Source organism: Saimiri boliviensis, chromosome 2, assembly GCF_048565385.1.
Source record: "Saimiri boliviensis isolate mSaiBol1 chromosome 2, mSaiBol1.pri, whole genome shotgun sequence".
Lineage (NCBI taxonomy): Eukaryota > Metazoa > Chordata > Mammalia > Primates > Cebidae > Saimiri > Saimiri boliviensis.
Window position 1 is genome coordinate 161,955,393 of NC_133450.1, and position 24,331 is coordinate 161,979,723.

Below are 24,331 nucleotides of genomic sequence, written 5' to 3' on the forward strand. Positions count from 1 at the left end.
TTCTACATTTCAACTGTAAGGTCTTTAAGTGGAATTTTAAGCACAGTTTTTTTTTTTTTCTCCTCATTTTCAGTAATGATAACAGCAGATATTCACCATCCCAACTTTGGTAGGCTTTTATATTTTTAAGACTAATTTATTTTAGCCATGTGTATACATGTGCCTAGGTAAGAGTCATTAATAAAACTGTATTAACGTATAAAAAAGGAAGAATGTGCATAAAAATAAAGGTACAGCTCCACAGTTTCCTAAAAAACAAACACTTTGAAATGACATGTGAGTAAAATCACCAGTACAACAGAAATTTGCTTTTTGTTCTCTTAATCAATACCTACCTTTCTGATCCCCAAAACTACCAGATATTATATAGTATACATTTTTTGTGTATGGCACTTTTTGCTGAATGTTATGTTGTCCAGACTTATTCACTGCTGTATAGTGTTTCATTGTGTCATTATACCACCATGTGTTCATCCATTCCATTGTTGACAGACACCTATTTTGGAGTTTTCGTCTCTGTGATTAATATGGCAATGGACAAACTGTTATTTATGTCTCTCGTTCACACATGCGTGCATTTCTACTTGTTAGATAGCTACAGCAAGTATAGCTACTGAATAAGATATGCTTATATTCTACTTCAATATGTAATCCTCAATAATATTTCAGAGTGCTTATAAAATTGCACTCTAGCAAGTAGTGTGACAGAAGTATTACTCTACATTTTCACCAACAGTTGATATGGTTAGTCTGTTAAATATCAGCTGTTCTTGTGTGTAGTTGTGTCACATTGTAGCTTTAATTTGTGTTTTCTTGATTCCTTGTACAATTGAGTAAGTCTGCACGTATTTTTGAGCAATTTAGCTATCCTTTCTCTGTAAAGTATCTATTCAGACCTGATGCCTACTTACATTGAGCATTGTGGTTTTTTCTTATGGATTTATGTGACATGGAACCTTTGTTAAAATGGTTAATGTTGGTAAGAGTTGAAGCACTATTTACCTTTCAAATTCCTGATGCGAATGATTTGTCCAGTGCTGCTTTTTAAATCATTTTGCTGGACTTTATCAATGTCATTGCCTTTCAAATAACCAACTTTTATCTTTAATCTATGTTGCTATATTCTGTTGAATATTTATTCTCCATTTCAGTATTTTTATTCTCTTGTCTTTTTTATTTCCTTCTTTCTTGAGGGGTAGTTAGCTATTGTTTTTCTACTTTGTAAAAGCCAAGATCATTAGATTTTACCCTTTCTCATTTTGTAACATATGCATTGAAAGCTGCACATTTCAGTCTGAAACCCCAAAATTATTTTTAGAATTTCACAGTCGTACAGCTAAAATTTCTTATATGCATTGTGATTTTTTCTTTGACCTACTATTTAAAAGTTATTTCTTAATTAGTACATAGAGGGCTTTTCTAAGCACCTTAGTTGTTGATGTCCAGCTTAACTATGACTGTGGCCAAACAACATACTCCACACCATTACAGCTTTTCAAATATATTGAGACTCGCTTTAAGGTCCACTTTCTAGTTAATTTAGGTAAACGCTTTAAATGCTCTTGAAAATAATGTATATTGTTAATTTATCAAATTGAGTTGTCTATGTAGCACACTTAGGTAAATTTTGTTAACAAGCTCGTTCACCTCTTTTATGCCCTTACTGAAGTTTTAGTTGGTTGGTTCATTTTATCAGTCACTAAGAGAAGTGTTTTAAAATCTCCCGTAATAGTTGTGGCTATGTACGTAGCTCCTTTATGCTCTATTTTTGTTGTCTACATTTTGAGGCCATGTTAAGAGGTTGACACACACACAGAATTGTCACATCTTCCCGGTGGATTGACATTTCTTTTTCATTGGAAACGGACCCTTTTATTTGGTAATGCTGTGGCCGCTATCACCGTAACTCAGTATGGGTTTCTTTTGGCTATGTTTGCATGGTATAGCTTTGACCTCCTGTTACTTTTAGTAGTCTCATGTTCTTATAAGGATTATTCAGCTAGGCTTAAAATATGTATCTTTAAGTTGAATAGAGTTCATTTGCATTTGCGGTGACTACTGCTTTAAATTTTGCATCTATCATAGTATTTCCTTTCTGTTTGCCCCGCCTCTCCTAGGTTCTCTTTTGTCTTCATTCATCCCTTTGTAAATCGATTTTTAAAAAAAGTTTCCATCTTCCCACATATTTCAAAGCACCCACAGTGTGCTATTTTGAAATAGTTATTGTAAAAATGGAAGAAAATGGACAGTGCAACAAAATGTTATCACACAGTATCATTTAATAATTGTATTTCTTTCAAGTAATTTCTTTGTTTCCATCTGTGTACATAATTTTATATCCTCTCTTGAAAAGTATCTTAGTTTTTAATGCAGTCACATCTTTTTTCCAAAACATTATTTAATAGTGAAATGCTAATGCATTATATATTACATACGATGTGTATGTAAAATAATATGTAGAATTATATGTAACATATACAATACATACATGTTTTGTATATGTAAAGCATTTTTATGTATATACAATTTTACATATTTTAAGTATCTGTACTAGTCAGCACAAGATTTCACAGGTCTTTGCCTACTATATTTCCTTAAAATTTGCGGAAGTTATTTAAAATCTTATAAAGTTAAATATTTTTGATTTATAATTTTACAAATGATTATAATTATTAAAATTCTCATTATAAAGTTTCACATGGATACAATTAAGTGTAAGAGTCCCAAAGTTATAATTGGTTATTAACTAATACTGTGTAACTTATAGTTATTAACTGATACTGTGTGTGTATACATGTATAAAATCAGATACTTTGCTATTCTTGGTATTTCACCAGCTGTCTGTTTAAAGTTATGAATCACAAAGAACAAAGTCTCAAATCTGATACACTTTGAACTTTTTGTCCTGTGTTTACACAATCAACAGGGTGGTCATATCTGCAGAATTAGAAGCCTATTAGATGAAGTGGAAATACAGAAGAGTCTGATTGGTCATTCAGTAACAGTAGTTTCAAAATAATGTTTGGGTAATGGAACTGTTTTATTCTGTTTACTATTTTTAACAAGCAGTTTGAGCATTACCAAGCACACCTGTGCTTTGCGTTACCGTAACTAATTAGGCTGATCAGCAGCCGGTTGTTGGTCCCATAATATTCATTGCTGTTTGGCAAGGGGACTGCCACCTTAAATCGTTCTGGATTTGATAAGTCAACGCACAAGTTCTTGCCTTCTGTTCACACTTACATTCCTGAGATGATCACTTACCCGAGACAGGTTCAATTAGAATCGAGAAGAATCCGATCCATTCTAGGACTTTGGGTTGTGTTGCTGGGGGAAGGGAACTCTTTCACTTGTCTGCTCTGTGGTGTTAGGATCCCAAAGCTTCCAGGGACCACAAAAAGGGAGTTTAAAACTGACACTGTGAGAGTAGAAATCAGGCTAGATGGTGGGAAGAAACATTAAGTCCTGAAGGCATCACCTGAGCCCCGAATCCAGTTATGCTTGAAGATGATGTATTTCTACTCTTTTAGTATGAGTCCATTCCTTATCTTTTAGTATACGAGCCAGTAAACACCTTTCTTTTCCTGTAGGCCAATTTCAGTCAGACTTTCTGTCACTGACAATGGAAAGTCCTAACTTCAGGGATCCTACACATTGCTTCATTGCACTGGTCCAATGTGATGTTACTATTACTTCAGGGCCAACCTCTTTCAGTCTGTATGCAAACAGCAGCAGCATGCCATTTGTTCAGAGCTGCACTTCCACTACCTAGAACTATTCTGACCCATTATTTGTACTTGATAATATTGCATGACTGAATAAATAACCCAAATCAAGTATTTTCTTAGCCATGTTCCCAAAGTTCTTAATAAGTTAACTCTATGGGGCTATTTTTATGTGCTTGAAAGTTGATTCAAGGTGAAAATACATACGTACACACAGATGTACATATAGTTGTGCACTTGAATTTCTATATAGTCGTCTTCCACAGAACTAAAGATTGCCCATGATCTCTGATATGAATGGAAGCAATCCTTTCTTTGCTCTGTGAACTTGGAAAAAATCTATTTCTCTGAGTGTTGGCTTGCCAGTGAAAAGTGCTTTCCTCAGGGTAGATATTTGTGAACAGTAGTCTCTCGGTAAGCAGAAACGCTACTAGTACAAGGAACTAACTAGATAAACAGAAGAGGAGAGAGAACATATACTCAGTTCAAAACCAGGGTGCTTGCATGGACAAAAGCAAAGGCCAGGTCTGCATAACACTGACATTTTTATTAGAATTCATTTGTAACAAATGGAACTTGTGTCAGCAAAGAACTGATTTTCATACAGACTTCTTTCGCCACCAATGTAACGAAGTAAGAAAATAAAAAGCACGCCTTTCATTCTGTAAAACATTTACGCGTACTACTAATTAGAGGTAATTGTATTTTTTTAACAAGCCATTTTACAAGTTATTTTTTTAAGTTTTTCAGTCTATGCATCCAAAACGAGAGCAAAGAACACAACTGTTATTATCTTTGTAAAGACACTCCAAGCTGGGATGGCAAAGCCACTTAACGGATGGATAGAATGAATCTGTAGCCTTCTGATCTCTGCTGGAGTATCAGGGCACCCATAAACCCAAAAGGAACCAAAATCCAAAAAGAAAAACAAAAAGGGGATTAGAAATAAAAGGAAGGACTTAAAGCAAAACCGAAAATAAACAGGAAAGAAAAAAATAATGTGCATTTTTTCCCTTCCTGTTTCTATGTTGTGTTATTTACATACACACAAATGAATTTTCGAAGCAGTTTCTTACAGATGGGTTCAAGTAATATCATTATTGGGTGTAGAATCAATAGGGCAGTGCATAGTACAAAGGTATAGAAAGTGCAAAGTTCCCTAGAGGCCCTTCCCTCCCCTGGCTGTCCTCGCCGTTGTCTAACCATGCAAATCATTTTTAAAAAAGAGCTAAAATAAAGTTCTGTACAAATCACTTTTTATATATTTTGATTTTTTTTTTTTACCATTGTAACTAATTACAAAATTATACATAACTACACGTACATAGGTAAATAATAGCACCGTACTGGTTATGATGATGAAAATAACTGGAAACTTGAAAGCTTGTGGTAATGGCAGATAAAGATGTTTACCTGGGAAATTAAAACTTGAATGGTTGTACAGAAAAGCACAGAGTGGAATGCACATCAATGACAGTAAGGGAGTTAGTTCTAGGAAGAGCTCCTGAACAGTAAGATTCCTGCAATAGTCTCCGCCTCGTTCGTCTACGGCATCCCATTCGTTTTCTTCTTCAGATTATTGTCATCTTTCCCTTTGCCAAATGGGCAGTTTTTGTTTCGGGGAGAGAAGCTGCTCATTGGCCAATCATTTCTGGTGTGCAGTGCTCCATCAGATTCTACATGTCCAACAAGGCATGTCTAGATGAGGCAATGTCTGTCTGACCCCCTTTGTTTAACTTAAAGAAAATTATAGCACTGAGTAATCTGGCACTTGGATAAATCTCCAAAAGATACAAACTAAAAGAAAACGATAACAGACCCACATAGTGCACATTCTTCTCTGGTTCTGATGTAGGTTAGAGAGTCTCATTCTGAGGTAGCCTTCTAGATACTTTTTTTTTTTTTTTTTAGTATTATATATATTTTCTTTTTCTTTTTTTTCTTTTTCTTTTTCTTTGTTTTTTACAAAAGTGCTCAAATACAATGTTTGCAAGTGTTTGGTCTCTTGGATTTCATTCTGCTAGCAATGGGAAAATGTGGAAAATAAAAATCCTTCCATGCAGAACATCCGTGAAGCTAAAATTAAACCAAAGTAGTATACTGATACCAAAACTCTTTAAGAGTTCCTTGGATATTTTGAGGATTATTTAAAATCATGTAAAATGTGGCAAACTCATGCCATCATCCATGGCTTCCTATAGAAATTGTGTTGGAAGAATTGGGGGATGGATGGAGATAAATGGTTTATTTCCCCTTTTAGAAAAATCCTAATGGAATATCAAATATATTCCAAAGTTGCCAATGATACTTGTAACTAAAATAAGTTTGGTGCAGTTACTGCATGTTCCAGAGTAGATTTGGAAGGGAATATAAATAAAACAAGTAGCTTTTTCTGATGTTGACAATTATAAAAGGAAGAAGGGCCCTGATTATCCAAGTGCTTTGGGCTGGTACAATCACTAACATCCCCGACTTGGCTGAAAACTAGGAATGCATATTATTCAAAGAGTTTTTTGTACATGTGGTAAACTGATAATGCTTTAATAGAAAGAGTAACAGATAGGAACAGTGAATGGAAATACGAACCAAAAGCTAAAAGGAAATGCTATTAAAATAGGCATCAATTATAAGGCACTCTAAATGCAAAACTAAAACCAAAACAAAACAAAGTACAGCACTTCCCAGGAATGCTGTATGCCACAGAATGTTTCTGACTGAACAGAGTAACATGAATTTGGCTTTGCCCCTGTTACATATCATAAATGCAAATTTCATAGCACATACTATAGACAATATACGATTGAATACACTTTTTTTAAACAACTTGATAGGCTGATATATTACAACATTCTCCCCTCCTAAAGGGATATGCACTGACCTTTCCCACATGCACACCTCTTAGCTAGTTAATAATTTTTATTGCACTAGAGTGTTAGAAAAATTGAACTTTGTTGGAAGCCTGGCTAATGAAACAGAATTTGTGAATATGATTGGGTGGGTCGGGGGAGGTTGGGTAGGAAGTTAGGGGGTGAGGTTTGACAATCACTGATGTGCATTCCTCATTTCCCTTAAAAAATTAAAGTTTTGTGATATTAAGAAATACCAATGTGTCATAAAAGTAAGAATAAATGGAAAGAGATGTTTACAATAGCTTTTTTACGTTTAAGAAAACCAAATAATGGAAGAACTGACTGATAGCTATATCTATTTTTTGTGTGGACATACTGTCTATATATACATAGACACCCTTATAAAATATGGATATATATGTATATATGTTAGCAGCAACTTTATACTTTGCGCCTCCCTGTTGATTCCGAAAACAAAACAAAATAATAATTCTCTTTATTTGAAGAGAATGGGTACGTTCTCACCAATCAAAACTGAACAGAAGTGTAAAAGTAATATATCTGACGAGACTGATACTGTAGATTGAGTATTGCACAAAAATGTGCAAATTTTCAAATTATTTGAGATTTCTACAGCAAGATATTACAGATAACAGTTCTACAGCTTAAAAAAACCTACAATTTGGAAATAAAAAATGAAGTTATGTCACTTTTTTAAAATTCACTTTATCGAATGGTACATTTTGTTAAAAAAAAGTTTACACAGTTAGAAATGAAGCACAGGTCAGCAGTATCTTTACAATACTAAAAAACTAAATCAAGGACTTTCTTCTTAAACATTCCCCTCCCCCCCCACTTTCCCCCTAAAATGTCGTTATGAGCAGTATGGTGGGAAGGGGTGATGTCAAAGCAGAGTCCCTTTCATTGTGAGAAGCCACACCGGCACCATCTTGCGCTGAACTGCAGCTTTCTGGCAATTTCTCCTTGCGCCTTTCAAGCAATCCTGAATAAGATGGTGGTTCTTTGCTGTGATGTCTTCTTCCCTTGATTTTGAATCCTTGAGGTATCTGTAAATAAAATCCTTCAGATACCTCATCAGTCAGGATTCTCTCCATAATTTTTCAGGTTAGATTATTAAACTGTGAATTCTTGGTCCACCTGTAATAATTTGTTTTTAATTTGTTTTGTGTGTAATAGTCCCACTAAGTAGTTGTTAGCTAGAAGTTAAGAAGGACTTCTCAAGTGCCCTGTATGGCTCAGAAGAGACTCCATGGATATTGAAGGGCCTGTAGTAAAAATCCAGAATGGGTCAGGGGTTTCTACGTTGCATAGTGGTCAAAGCTGCCCAGGTATTCTAGTGCGGCTCGATAGCAGAACTGATACTGATCCTGTAGGAGACAAGGAATGGGGAGAAACAGAAGAAGGGCCCATGAGTACATTTTAATAGAAAAATAAATGTCAATACTGGATAACAAAATTACATTTATATAGGGGCAAAATCATGACTTTCGTCAATCTATCTAATCCTATGACCAGCTTGTTATAGTGAACAAAGAAAAATTAGCCACATGGGGTGTTTATTAACCTCATCGATCCATTTGACTACAATTATCTTTCAATTACAAGCAGTGGTAGGCTGAGTGAACATTACCTTCCCAGACAAATGTTTTCCAAGTAGTAGCACACAATTACCATCAACTGAACACAAAGTTCTTAAGTGCCTTATAAGCGGTTAATGCTGAAAGTCATCTTTTACAATTATCTGCTTATTTGTGTTAACGATTTCTCAGTTTAAATATTTAAAATATTTAATATTTGTAATAACTTATTCTCAGTTTAACTATTTCTCAGGACAAGCTGCCCTGAGAAAAATCTGGATTTATCTTTTGAGCTACTGCCAACAGAATTTTGAATTAAAGAAAAATCTGATTGGACAGTAGAGCCCGCACTGAGAATCACTCACAGTCATTTATGGTGTTCATTTGTAAGTGAGAGAGACAGCCCAAAGGTAGCTGGTGTGGCACACCAGGCTCACAAGTCCATTTACACAGGGCACTGGACTGCCAAGCTTTTCATCCCTGAAAATGGCATCACAAGATTGGCTGCCCACATCCAAAAATACCTGTGAATTCAGCCCAGTTGGGTGTGATTGCTAGCTGTCTGTTTCAGAAAGGCACACACTAAAATAAAACAGTATGAAACACGGCCTTTTTCAGACAAGAACAGTATCACAGGGGAGTAAGTCCAAGCATTGTTGGAGAAATGGAAACATTATGATTTATAGATCTCTTTAGGGATGAGAAAAAGTAGGATTTTTTCCCCATAAAAGAAACCTATTTTCAGTAGCCAATCGGGCTGAAAGTGGATAGTTTCTAGTTTGCTTAAATGTGCATTTTCGTACCATGAAAACAGTAATGCAAAATAAATGGTGTTTACTTTCCTATCTTGTCACAGTAAGTTGCTTGCCTAAGTGTTAAGGCTTTTTAAATGTACAGTTTCCTTCTGTCACCCCCAAGACCCATTACGTTTGTCAGGCTGACCCAATGTTTTGAGTATTGCAAGTCAAATAGTTGCACTACTTTGAGATCAATGTTTGGCAGATAATTTGCATGGTAAACTGAGGAGCACATATAAATTGTAGAATTTGGTGGCCTTCTGCAGAACATAAACTCTGTCAGTAATATTATCTTCAGCTATGAATGCTCAAGAGACCAGACTGGCTCCATCATGAACTTGTATCATGATGAGAAATATCTAAATTTCCATATTAATTATTGGCATATAAAATGAGGGGCTAATATAGTATCTGTAGGCTTATCCGGAATGAAAATGTTTTGAATGGTCATTGTTAAGACATGAAATATAGAGCAGCTGTTATCTCTGTAGGCATACAAAGGGAGAATGAAGAAGATAAATGGGCTGAGATTATATTAGGTACTAAACATTATGCTTTCTATATATTTGTATCTAAATATATAGTATACTCTAGGAATATGAATATAATGAATTTTGTGAAATGGCCATTTTATTGGTCAAAAATGGTCCAACATAGCCCAATCTAACATAGAATCTCACATAATTTCTGTGGCAACACTTAGACATTGATAATCTCACCCCATTTTAAAAAGGGGGGAAATGAGGTTCAAAATTATTCAACAGTTTGATGCTTGCCCCACAGTATGTATGGTCTGATGTTGAGAGAGTCTGGGCTCCAGGAGGTCCTGGCTAGCTAAACACAGGCTCTTGAGATGTGAAAAATGCAATGGATTTTCTCACCTCTGTCTGTACCATGGCTGGCCGTTGTGTTCTTAACATTTTGACAGTCTGGAAGATATCTACGACTCCTTCATATCTCATTCTTTCCAAAACAATGCTTAGTGTTATGAAGACTCCGGTTCTTCCTACGCCAGCGCTGTCACAATCACAAAAGCAGCATCGTTACTGGGTGAGAGGCGCACCGTCTTGGCCACATTTGCTTGGGGGTGGACATACTGCTACCGGCTTCCACCTTCCATGCTTCTCCATGTGGCATGTATTCACCAAATGATTACTCTTGGGAGAGTGAGTTATAACAGCATGTGATAGTGAAGGTGGAGTGATTAGGAGTAAGTCTGGTAAAAGTCGTTTCAATGGGGACTTATACCGTTTTAGAAAGACCAAGGAAATAGAACAAATAACTGAAAAAAGAAAGGGTAAACAACATATAGGTTCATCTAATTGATGGGGCTTCTAAAATTTAGAACTTGCCTCCTTGACGTCTTTAAAATATGAAATAATTCAGAACAAGGTGAATGAATTTGGCATCTTCAACTTTTCTAGCACTTTATTCACTTTTTATAGTTACCTAAAATACGTATGTGATGCCCCATAACCTAGACGTATTTGTTTATAAGTATTCAAATGTTCACATTGGTTTTATTATGAGAAAGATGCTATAACAGGGCATATATATGTGTGTGTGATTTTCACTTTGTCTTCCGGAGAGTTTGTGATTAGCCTGTAAGTGTATGTACAGATGAAGTAAATACTACATTGCTTTCTGATTCCTTGAGACTTAACAACTGTCAACAGATTTTCACAGGGGTCTCCAATCTTAAAAAACAGTGGTGAAGAGCCACTGATCTCTAAACTTATCTACCATTTTTACATGATCTGCAACTGAAATGCTCCGATCCTTTCTGTCACGTTAGAAAGGTGTTGAGTTTCTCTCTGCTGTCTTAACTGTTTTAAGATAATTCCAGAATCTTCATGTCAGCAAGAAAGAAAACTAATTCATAGCTTTTGTGCATTTAAGAAGTAGGAAAGCATCTGGAAGTTGAGGTAATGAGGAAAACAGTGAATAATCTGAAAAATCCCTAAATTTTTGGATCCAAATTAAACAGCATGTGTAACACTTGGGCATGGGCCGTAGAAAATAGATGGATTCATTTACTGGAGGATGTGGCTGACAGGCATATATAAATAGTCTGTCCCTTTATAAATGGGATTTCTACAGTCTAAACAGAAATGTTAAGTGAGCTTTTAAAGTCCATCGGTTAGACAGTCTTTAAGAAGTGATTTAAGATGTCCAGCAGCCCTGAAGCCTTTTGTTCAGTTAAGATGAAGCAAATGACCTTGAAGGTCCCTTTTAACCTTGAAAGTCTCTTTTACTTGTGAGAAACTGAGATTTTGTTGAATGGTCTGGGTACTCTAGAGTCTATCTTAGCAGGATTTGATAACTGGAATGTAACAAAAACATTGGGTTTCTGTCTTTTTTAGAAAATCGTACAAAGAATGGACACTGGACTTAGAAGTTTTAAATTTATTGATTTTATCATCTTAGTTTAACAAGTTGTGAATAAGAAAAGTATTTTCAGACGTCTTCTATGGATACATATATAAGGTATATGAATCACAAGTCATTGCATTATACTAAAGGGAAATTTAAATTATTAAAGCAAGGAGAACACACGCAAAAACACATTTGTGTAGCTAAACATATGAGGACGCCTAAAGCTCAGAATAGGTAGTATTAAATTAAAGATACTCTTCCTAAGAGATTATATTAGAAAAGGTCAAATTAGTATTTGGGCAACTTATGAGTAAAGTCAAAAGAAATGTCCAGGTTATTCTGTCCCAATATAAAGCCTAAATACAGACATACATTGTTTTATTGTGCTCTACCTTATTCAGCTTTGCAGATACTGAATGTTTGTGTCAATCTTGCACTGAAGATGTATATTGGTGCCATTTTTCCAGCAGCACATACTCAGTTTGTGTCTCTGCATGGCATTTTGGTAATTCTTGCCGTACTTCAATTTTTTTCATTATTATTTTATCTGTTACAGTGATCTGTGATCAGTGATCTTTGATCTTTGATGTTACCACTGTAATTGGTTTGGGGTGCCATGAACCCTGACCATAAGACAATGAACATTTAATTGATGAACGTGTGTGTTACGACTGCTCCGCGAATCAGCAGTTTCCCCATCTGTCTTTTTCTCCTCAGGCCTCTTGCATCAAACAGCCTTGTTGTGAGTACAAAGTTCTTGAAGGAAATTGAAAGTGCCACTCCAGTGAGCACAGGAAGGATAAGGAAGCAGAACAGCTTTCCTGCTGATACGAAGACAGTTTTAAAGGTATGGATAGAAGATCAAACCATTTACAACATTCCCTTAAATCAAAGCCTAGGCCAGTGCAAGGACCTAAGTGTCTTTGACTGTATGAATGATGAGGTGAGGAGGCTGCAGAAAAAAAGATTGAAGTTAGCAGAGGTTGGCTTGTGAGGATGAAGGAAGGAAGCCAACCCTATAACATAAAAGTGTGAGGTGAAGCAAAAAGTGCTGTTAAGGAAGCTATAGCAAGTTTTCCAGCTAGGTAAGAACATTGATGAAGGTGGCCACATTAAACAATAGATCTTCAATGTGGATGAACAGCATTATATTGGATGAAGTGGCCATCTGAGACTTCCGGAGCTACAAAGGAGGAGTCAATACCTAGCTTCAGAACCCAAAGAACAGACTGACTCTCTTGTTACGGGGTAATATAGCTGGTTTACAAAGCTCATTTACTGTTTTGAAAATCCTAGGACTCTGAAGAATTACAATAAATATACTCAAGTGAAGGGAAGAGTTATACATCCCTCACTTTAAGTGAAAAGCTTGAAATAATAAGGAAGGCACATCAAACATCAAGACAGGCTGAAAGCTAGACTTCTTGTCCCAAATAGTCCAGTTCCATAAATGGAACAAGAAAGCATGGATGACGATACATCTGTTTATAGCATGGTTGACTGAATATTTTGAGGCCACTCTTGAGAACTACCGCTCAGAATAAGAGATTCTTTTCAAGATATTACCGCTCATTGACAACATATGTTGTCACCCAAGAGCTCTAACGGAATGTACAAGGAGATACATTTTCATGCCTGTGAGCCCAGTACTCATTCTGCAGCCCAATGGATCAAGGAAGAATTTCAACTTTCAAGTTTTATTTAAGAACTACATTTTATATGGCTATTCCTTCTATAGATAGTGATTTCTCTGATGGGTCTGGGCAAAGTAAACTGAAAATTTCCTGGAAATAATTTACCATTCTATCATCTGCCATTAAGTACATTTGTTATTCACAGGAGTTTGGAAGACGTTGATTCTGATCTCATGGATGACTTTGAGGGATTGAAGACTTTAGTGGAGGACGAAACTGCAAACATGGTGGAATGGCTAGCGAACTAGAAGTGGAGCGTGAAGCTGTGAGTGAATTGCTGCAGTCTCATGATAAAAGTTGAATACATGAGGAGTTGCTTCTTGTAGACAAGCAAAGAAAGTGGTTTGTCAGGATGCAATGTGCTCATGGTGAAGAGGGTGTGAATACTGGAAATAGCAAAAGATTTAGAATAGTATATAAATAGTTGAGAGAAAAGCAGCAAGGTTGTAGAGGAACGACTTTAATTTTGAAAGAAGTTCTACCCTGTGGGTAAACTGCTAGGAAACATTTCATGCTGCAGAGAAGGCTTTTGAAAGAGTCACGTGAAGTGGCAAACTTCATCATTATCTTCTTTTCAGAAATTGCTACAGCCACCTCACCCTTCAGAAACCACTACCCTGATTGGTCAGCAGCCACCCACATCAAGACAACACCCTCCACCTCCACCAGCAAAACAAAATCAGAGGCTCACATGCTGGTTAAGCATTTTTTTAGCAATAAAATATTTTTTTAAATAAGGTAGGTACATTGTTGTTTAGATATAATGCTATTGAACACTGTATGAACTGGGAAACCAAAAAATGTATGTGACTCCCCTTATTATGACATTTTCTTGTGGTGGTCTGGAACTAAACCCCCATACTATTTCTGAGGAATGCCTTTCTTTGATTCCTTGTGTCATTTCCTCCATGCTCTTTGGTTGGTTTGCAAACAATTTGTAATAACTCAATAGTTTTTCATATAATATAATATGTCTGAGAATCAAAGGATGCTAGAAGGAACGTTAAACATCAGGTAAGATAACTGAGGTCCAGAGACACTTGCCATTAAGCTAAATAATAGGATTAAGACTGGAATACAGACACGTTGAGATTCTGTCTTCTGTGTCATTAAGAACTATACTTTTGATGTGCTCAAGGAAAAAATACTGAAAAAAATATTTTTTCAGTATTTTTTTAGTTTACATAAAAGTTTGTTTAGAAGGTTTTTGCATAGCACTTTCCAAAAACACTAAATTTATGGTGAATGCGTGAACCATTTAGTTGTTATTTGTATTAACTTCAATGAATTGAGTTATAAAATGCTATAGTAACTATTGAAAATAATTAACTTCAAGGTGCTTCATTTTCTGACATAGCAAGAATTTTCAAGCAAATTGCATTTTTAACTGAGGTACCACAGTAAGCACCTATTGACTGGCAAAAATTAGTATTGTCATTAAGGTTTGATAGGTTTCTCAAAAAGACACACACAGGAGAAAGACAGTTATCAGTGCATTGCTATGAAAGCTAAAGCAGATACGAAATGCATCACAGAACAAATTATTATGGGGCGGGGGTACCAACAATTCCTATTAAGGTAAAATTGGTAATTTGGTTTGTATTATAGGAAGCAAATTTTGGGAATAAACATTTTCCTTTGATTATTTTCACAGTTATCACTGCTTTAATCACGAATGGAAAGTCACCATTCTTGAATTGTAACTTACCTGCAATGGACTGAAATGGGTCCATCTTGGCCAAACTGCTCTTTTGTTTTATGGACTTGGCCGATGAAGTCAATAAATCCTTCTCCGGACTTTGGCACTCCTTGCTCTGGCCAGTCAGTGAACTGGAACTGCCTTACTGTTCGAGACTGGCCGTCCTTTGGAAGGAAAGTCACATACCCGGCCACAAATGTAGATGCCAGGAGGATTTAGCAAGCGCACAGACCACAGGAGCAATCAATCATTTTTTCCCCAAAAAAATAAAAGGGCAGAAAAAGTTACTTAGGAACATGTTTAACTACAAACTTATTTATGTTTGTGTCTTACCTGTTATGAACACTGTCCACACTCACATACCTTTAAATCACAAATTTGCTTTCACAGCACCCAGTTAAAAACCTGGTGCTCCATTAGTAAACAGCCACTTACTTCCCCTATTAGCAAATGCTTCTGAGACCCAAAGTTTGGCTTTGTAACCATTGATCATGTTTGCACTCCTTCCAAATGGAACATACATATGTGTATGTGTATATATATATATACACACACACACACATGTATATGTATGTATGTATATATGTATATATGTATATATGTTTGGGTTTGTAACCATTGATCATGTTTGCACTCCTTCCAAATGGAACATACGTATGTGTGTATATATATATGTATATACGTATATGTATATATGTATGTATATATGTATATGTATATATGTTTGTGTATATGTATATATGTTTATATATGTATGTATATGTATATATGTGTATATGTATGTATGTGTATGTATGTGTATGTATATGTATATATGTATGTGTGTATATATGTATATGTGTATGTATGTATATGTATATATGTGTATATATATGTGTATATATATACATATATACTCCATTTCAAAAAATATCATAATCTAATCATAACATTGAAAGGAGGACCCAGGCAGGTCATCCAGACTAGAGCTTTTGCAGCTGTCATGATAACTTCACATCTGCTGTGCTTGCGTATTTCTAACATTGTCAAATGACAAATAGTGACATTTAAAGAATCTGACACAAACCCAGTAGTTGCTGTTAACCGAGGTGCCCCCCATGTCTCAGAGGAATACGATGTCTAGCCATGGCAGGGGACATAGCATGAACCATGTGACTGTCCGGTTAAGCGGGAAGTAAAGCATCCCTCAAGGAGACCAAGGACTATTAGCAAACAAACAAATGCCCTTTTTGAAAAAGAAGTCTCCTTGGCTGATCACAGGAATTGGATGTCTGTGAGGGGCTGCAACATAGATAAACCAAAAGGCAGAAATAAAAACAAAGCCAGATGCAAGAGGAGTCTCTCTTTCTTTTATGGAGTGATTCTGACTCATGAAGTTTACATGGGTTGAAAAGAAGCCACTGAGACATTTTTTCTGGAATTTAAAGGTGTTTCTAGACACACAAGAAAAGCAGAAGGGAGCCTCTGTTTATAGAAACAGGAATAATACATTTGCCCGTCAACCTTCTCTTCTGATCATCAGCAGAGACAAATAATCCAAGCCTAGAGGGACTGATCTCATTTGAAGAGGTCATACTCCCAAATGCTCTCTTCTCATTAAAGAGGTTTCAACTTGTTCCTCCTTTCTGTTTTTGTTAACTAACAAACACACCTTTCCCCATTATTCACTCATATTGAGAAAAGAGAGTGTCTTAACATGAGATGAGCACTCATCAACTTGCCTGGTGGTTTTCACAGGCACATGGCAGATTCCTCACTGACATTATTTGGAGATGAACATAGGAAGCTGACACTAAGTTTGCAGGAATACTGAGAAATAGAGAAAACTACTTGACCCCATAGCTAACTTATGGATGGTTACCATGGAAGCATGATTTACTTCCCTCTGTTGCTGGAAAAGATTTGGAAAGCACAGGAGAGACAGCCAGAGGCTAGGTAATGCAGATTTATTCTCTGAATGTCCCGGGATTTCATTTCTGACTACAGTTGCTGTTATGTGCTCAAATGCCTCTGTCTGGAGAAAAGATCACCTGACTTTGTTTAACGATCCTGCTTAACAATACTGTAATTTTCAACCCAGAATTTCATATCCAGCCAAACTAGGCTTCGTAAGTGATGGAGAAATCAAATCCTCAATAGACAAGCAAATGCCAAGAGATTTTGTCACCACCAGGCCTGCCTTACAAGAGCTCCTCCTGAAGAAAGCACTGAATATGGAAAGGAAAAAACCAGTACCAGCCACTGCAAAAACATACCCAATTGTAAAGACCATTGACATTGTCAAGAAACTGCATCAACCCACAAGCAAAATACTCAATAGTATCGTAATGACAGGATCAAATTCATACAGAACAATATTAACCTTAAATGTAAATGGGCTAAATATTCCAATTAAAAGACACAGACTGGTAAACTAGATAAAGAGTCAAGACCCATCTCACATGCAAAGACACACATAGACTCAAAAGAATATTTACCAAGGAAATGGAAAACAAACAAATTCTAGTCTATGAAAAAACAGACCTTAAACCAACAAACATCAAAAAAGACAAGGAAGAGCATTGCACAGTGCTAAAGAGATCAATGTAACAAGAAGAGCTAACGACCCTAAATTTTTATGCATCGAATACAGGAGCACCCAGATTCATAAAGCAAGTTTTTAGAGACCTACAAAGAGAGTTAAAGTCTCTCATTATTATTGTGTGGGCGTCTAACACCCCAGTGTCAATGTTAGATCAATGAGACAAAATGAACAAGGATATTCAGGACTTGAACTCAACTCTGGACCAAGCAGACCTAACAACAGACATTTACAGAACTCTCCACCCCAAATCCACAGAATATACATTCTTCTCAACACCACATTGCATCTATTCTAAAACTGGCCACCACATAATTGGAAGTGAAACAAACACTCTTCAGCAAATGCCAAAGAACGGAAATCAGAACAAGCATTCTCTCAGACCACACTGCAGTCAAATCAGAACTCGAGATTAAGAAACTCAAAACCATACAACTACATGGAAACGGAACAACTTGCTCCTGAATGCCTACTGGGTAATTAAAATTAAGGCAGAAATCAGTGAGTTCTTTGAAACGAATGAGAACAAAGACACAATGTACCAGAATCTCTGGGACACAGCTAAAGCAGTGTTTAGAAGGAAATTTATAGCACCAAGTGTCCACAGGAAAAGTGAGAAAGAGCTAAAATCAACACTCTAACATCACCATTGAAAGAACTAGAGAAGCAAGAGCAAACAAATTCAAAGTTAGCAGAAAACAAGAAATAAGATCAGAGCAGAACTGAAGGAGCTAGAGACACTAAAAACCCTTCAAAAAATCAATACAACCAGGAGGTGGTTTTTGAAAAAAGATTAATAAAATAGGTATACCACTAGCCAGACAAACAAAGAAGAAAAGAGCGAAGAATCAAATAGAAGCAATAAAAAATGACAAAGGGGATATACCACCACGGATCCCACAGAAATGCAAACTACCATCGGAGAATACTATAAACATCTCTATGCAAATAAACTAGAATTTATGGATAAATTACTAGACACACACACCCTCCCAAGACTAAATCAGGAAGACAAATAACAAGTTCTGAAATTGAGGCAGCAATTAATATCCTACCAACCAGAAAAAAAAAAAAAAAGCTCAAGACAAGAAACAATCACAGCCAAATTCTACCAGAGGTACAAAGAGGAGCTGCTACCTTTCCTTCTGAAAGTATTCCAAACAATAGAAAAAGAGGAACCCCCTCCCTACTTATTTTATGAGAACAGCGTCATCCTGATACCAAAACCTGGCAGAGACACAAAAAAGAAAATTTCAAGCCAATATCCCTGATGAAATCAGTGTGAAATTTCTCAGTAACATACTGGCAAACTGAATATAGCAGCACATCAAAAAAGCTTATCTACAGTGATGAAGTCGGCTTCATCCTTGGGATGCAAGGCTGGTTCAATATATGCAAATCAATAAACGTAATCCATCACATAAACAGAACCAATAACAAATACCACATGATTATCTCAATAGTTTTTTCAGAAAATGCCTTTGATAAAATTTAACACCTCTTCATGCTGGAAACTCTCGAGAAACTAGGTATTGATGGACTGTATCTCAAAATCATAAGAGCTATTGATGACAAACTCACAGCCAATATCATACTGAACAGGCAAAAGCTGGAAGCATTCCCTTTGAAAACAGGCACAAGACAAGGATACCCTCTCTCACCATCCCTATTCAACATAGTATTGTAAGTTCTGGCCAGGGCAATCAGGCAAGAAAAAGAAAGGGTATTCATTTAGGAAAAGAGGAAGTCAAACTGTCTCTATTGGCAGACAACATGATTGTCTATTTAGAAGACCCCTATGGTCTCAGGCCAGAATCTCCTCAAGCTGATAAGCAACTTTAGCAAAGTCTCAGGCTACAAAATCAATGTGCAGCAATCACAAGCATTCCTCTACACCAATAACAGATAAACAGACAAATATTGAGTGAACTCCCATTCACAACTGCTACAAAGAGAACAAAATAGCTAGGGGGACAACTAATGAAGGATGTGAAGGATCTCTTCAAGGAGTACTACAAACCATTGCTCATGGAAATAAGAGAGGACACAAACAAATGGACAAACATTCCATGCTCATGGATAGGAAGAATCAGTAGCATGAAAATGGCCATACTGCCTAAAGTAATTTAGAGATTCAATGCAAACCCCATCAAGCTGCCATTCACTTTCTTCACAGAATTAGAAAACAGGACTTTAAATTTCATATGGAACCAAAATAGAGCCTGTATAGCCAAGACAATCCTATGCAAAAAGAAAAAAGCTGGAAGCATCATGCTACCTGACCTCAAATGATACTACAAGGCTACAGTAACCACAACAACATGATACTACTACAAAACCAGATATACAGACCAATAGAACAGAACAGAGCCCTCAGAAATAATGCCACACATCTACAACCATCTGATCTTTGACAAATCTGACAAAAAGAAGCAACGGGGGAAGGATTCCCTGGTTAATAAACGGTGTTAGAAAAACTAGTCATGTACAGGAAACTGAAACTGGATCCCTTCCTCACACTTTATATAAAAATTAACTCAAGATGGATTAAGACTTCAATGTACGACCTGAAACCATAAAAACCCTAGAAGAAAACGTAGGCGACCCCACTCAGGACTTAAGCATGGGCAAAGACTTCATGACTGCAACACCCAAAGCAATGGCAACAAAAGCCCCAACTGACAATTGGGACCTAATTAAACTAAAGAGCTTCTCCACAGCAAAACAAAATCATCAGAGGGGGAGAAATTTTTTGCAATCTGTTCATCTAACAAAGGCCTAATATTCAAAATCTACAAGGAGAAACATAACCCCATCAAAAAGTGGGCAAAGGATATGAACAGAGACTTCTCAAAAGAACAATTTATGTGATCAACAAACATATGAAAACTCACTATCACTGGTCATTAGAGAAATGCAAATCAAAACACAATGAGATACCATCTCATGCCAGTTAGAATGGCGATCATTAAAAAGTCAGGAAATAACAGATGCTGGAGAAGATGCAGAGAAATAGAAAGCTTTTACACTGTTGCTGAGAGTGTAAATTAGTTCAATCATTGTGGAAGGCAGTTTGGCGATTCCTTAAGGATCTAGAACCAGAAATACCATTTGACCCAGCAATCCCATTACTGGGTAAATACCCAAAGGATTATAAATCATTCTACTATAAAGACGCATGTACACATATGTTTATTGTGGCAGTGTTCACGATAGCAAAGACTTGGAAAGAACCAAACTGCCCATCAATGATAGACTGGATAAGGAAAATGTGGCACATATACACCATGGAATACTATGCAGCCATAAAAAAGAATGAGTTCCTGTCTTTTCCAGGAACACGGATGAAGCTGGAAACCATCATTCTCAGCAAACTAGAACAGAAAACCAAACACCACATGTTCTCACTCATAAGTGGGAGTTGAACAATGAGAACACACAGGCACAGGGAGGGGAACATCACACACCAGGACCTGTTGGGGTGTGGGGTGCTAGGGGAGGGATAACAGGAGAAATACCTAACATAGATGACAGGTTTATAGGTTCCGCAAACCACCATGGGACGTGTATACCTAGGTAACAAACCGGCACTTTCTGCACGTGTATCCCACAACTTAAAGTACAATTTTTTTGACAAAAAGGAGAAGACAACAGCAACAATAGCAACATCAAAATACTGTATTCTCAGGTTCCGTTTGCTTCCTAAAGTGGGAAGTTGAGATCAGAAACACTCCAGGAGCACCAACAGCAAATGTGGTAGCTGGGAAAATTACACAATCACAGGGGGGCTTACAAAAATCAATGTGAGCAAGTTCCACTTTCAACCTTTTGTTTTTGTGATCAGATTTAAGTTGGGCATGTGTGGAGTAAGGCGTCTCTGCCATTGGTGGGGCCTGGTCCCTTGTGTTTATCACCAGGAACGGTTGGTGAGTTTACTCAAAATCCGCTTACTATTTTCACTCGCATACCTAGCTTCAAATTCCGAAAGAGCCTGATTTTTTTTTTTTTTTTTTTTTTTTTTTCCAGTGGGGCAGATCAGCAAGGCTTGCTTGCCTGGGCAACTCACACTGGAGACCTAGAGACTTAACTGCTGCCTTCAATGAAGTCACCTTCAAAATAGTTAGTAGGACTTTCTGGCATTAACAGGTCTGTCACCTAGCCGTCCCTCCTGCTAACTTAAGGTTAGCAATTTCTCTTTCACTTAAGGTCAACAGCCAGGACCAGGCTTTGGGGATTAGCAGACTGTCTCCAACCATAAGTTTGGAGAAAGCTGCTTTCCAGGAAAAACAATGAATCAAGTAAATAGCTCTGCCCTGGAGTTTTATTCAACCCACCCACTATGACAGTTCCGAACACAAGGCAGGTCTTTTAACTGACCTGGTCTCCCTTAAGCTGCGTTTGTAATCACGGGTTGAAAGTGGCCAAAGGCAAAGATATTAGAGTTTATGCACGGAACATCTTACATCAGGGCTGAACCTTGGACTCAACAATCCAGATAAGAAATGCAGAATGAAAATGAGCCAGCAAGGGTCGTGGGAGCACAGTTCTCATGGACAGACACATTAGCACACGGAGGAATAAACCATGCCAGGAATCAAATTAGAATGTGCAAAGCTTGTCAGATTTTTCTGAAGAATGCCATTTGCTCTGCAGTTTCAAAATCATACCAAATTAACCTCTGGGTCCATATGACCTAAAGGGCTTTGCAAAACAACAACATATTTACAGCCTCAAGTAATGAAGAAGTCAAAAAAGCTCCAAAGAGAATGAGCTGAGAAGGTGGATGTAAGCACAGCCAGCCAATCAGTAAACGCGTCCCAGTACAAACACTCACCAAGTGCATCCCCAAGGTTGAGCTGCCAGATGTTACGTTTGAATGAAAGCCAAACTTAGGTTTGTGAGAAAGCTTGCCAGACAGAGGAAAAGTGACTCTTACATATATGTATATATATATAAAAGTTCTCCAGAATGAGTGATTTCAATGATCAAGTGGCAAATGCTGCTCCCAGAGAGAGAGGTATCTTACACTGCTTCTCAGTTAATGGTTAAGAATTGAAGACTGTGCCAACTCACCCTGGCATCTGTGACCTTGAATTCCCTCAGGATATACTGCGGCATGTTGTACTCAGCCATGGGATCCACAACAAAGTACTGGTATCTTGCAGACCTTTCTGCTGGCCAGTATTGGTGACATTTCTCCTAAAAGGAGAGAAGACTAATGTTAAACTTTGCAAGCTATGAAGAAGACTTTGTATATAATCTACCTATTTACCTATGTATCTAATTTATTTCTCCCATTAATAAAATTTCTAAATTCAATGTAATTCCAATTGCATGACTCACTTTCTCTTTGAAACCATGAGCTCCCTGAGAATAGGGAAACCTTTTAGTTCAGTGTTTGCCCAAGGCATCCAGTAGAGTACCTAGTAGCTGCTTAATATACACGAGTTGAATACTTAGATAGGACAAGCGTATTCCTACCTACAAGTTATCCATATAATTACATCAGTCCTTGGACAGTGCTGGCCACGGCGATAACACACTGCACCACCGCAGCGTACTTGTACCACCGTGGTTTGCAATGAAGAGAACCACCAGTCTGAACACATAGAGAAACCTCTGAATTGATTTGTTCCAATCTTTCTGGTCAAGGAAACAGGCGCCCAGGCCATTTTACTGGCTTGGCTAAACCCGGCCATCAGTAGCCACATCAGAGTCAGTCAGTTACCCTCCTAGTCTGATACTCCTTTTGCTCTCTCTGGGAGCTCTAAAAGCTGGGCTTTAGCTGCACTTTTACACAAAGAGAGGATTTATCTGAAGCAAATACAAAAAAATGCTTACATCAAGTGAATCTAAGAGGCATCTCAAAATAATAGTAGGTCGTAATAGTATAGTATTAATAGTAGATACCTGAAGTATTTCTAATATTATTTTATGCCAATTTCAGAAAGAAAAAACCCATTTTTAAAAAAAGGGGATCTGGGATTACCAGATTATATCCTTAGAAAAACTAACTTTCCAACACTTTATTCAATGGGGTGAAAGGCAGGCAAGGAAGAATTGGCCTCAGGAATCAAAGTCAAAGTGCCTTTATAGGGGGAGAAATGGTGGTACATTTGTACGGGAAACTAGAGCCTGACCAGAATCAAAGGAAGTAAGAATATGTTGAGAGTCAGACACAAGTCAGACAGGGACTACTGCTACTCATTTGTCTCTACGCTTGTGCCACACTGGAATCAAATCACTGGATCTTTCTTTAAAATTCACGAATTTAAAAACTTTACGTGGCTTCACAAATTTAGAAACTAACAAGGAATAATGGATGGTCTAGATTGTGTCCACTATTTTTGACATGCAGTACACTGCATGTCAAAAAAAATGACTCTGGCAAAAGAGTTATTAAAGTCTTCATTTCTCCACAGAGAAAATGTCTGCTGGAGGCCACACACTTACTCTGCCCATTTCACGCAGCTTGGTGAGCATCACAACGATGGTGGAATTGTGTTCCCAGAGCATCCGCCAGAAGTCTTCGGTGGTCTCTGCCAAGGGCCCCTGGGTAGCGATGTACGCTTTCTGTTGTCTGAATTACAGAGAATGAAAAGAATGTGTTAAAGTATTTAGAGAACATGGAAAAGCTCACACCTGATATACAAATAGCAACCTCATAATAAAAAATGAAAACATATTATTAATGCAACTGCAGTAAATTTCCGTAAAGATTACATAATCAAATGAGAGCATTTCATACATTTTGGGGACTCTGCAAAATAAACTGCTTGTTAATATTATGATGTATGTCTTTATTATTTGACTTTTAGTGCAATGCTAATAGCTCAATTTCATGTGTCATACAAATCAGTTAAGAAACACTTAGATGTGCAGCTTCATTTTCTAGAAATTACTCTCACGCAATCTATTAAATTTCTGAAATATGGTACAGAACAGATTCTTTATTAACTCCTTACAAATCCAATTGGCTTCTGAAAGACGAGTGCAGAAGGCCAGATTAAAC

The 24,331-nt window shown here is 37.0% G+C and overlaps 1 protein-coding gene across 42 annotated transcripts in view; it reads right to left on the reverse strand.

Annotated features, from left to right (window-relative positions):
• Nucleotides 1–5,614: 5,614 nt before the first annotated feature.
• PTPRD (protein tyrosine phosphatase receptor type D) overlaps nt 5,615–24,331 on the reverse strand; it is a 2,307,989-nt gene continuing 2,289,272 nt past the window's right edge. For all 42 annotated transcript variants that reach the window (XM_074394799.1, XM_074394802.1, XM_074394800.1 and 39 more), the window contains 5 exons: nt 23,773–23,899; nt 22,393–22,518; nt 14,748–14,902; nt 9,851–9,986; nt 5,615–7,962 (listed from right to left, as the gene is read on the reverse strand). In XM_074394799.1, coding sequence (XP_074250900.1) covers nt 7,894–7,962; nt 9,851–9,986; nt 14,748–14,902; nt 22,393–22,518; nt 23,773–23,899 — 613 coding nt within the window. In that variant the 3' untranslated portion in view covers nt 5,615–7,893. The remainder of the gene's footprint in view (nt 7,963–9,850; nt 9,987–14,747; nt 14,903–22,392; nt 22,519–23,772; nt 23,900–24,331) is intronic.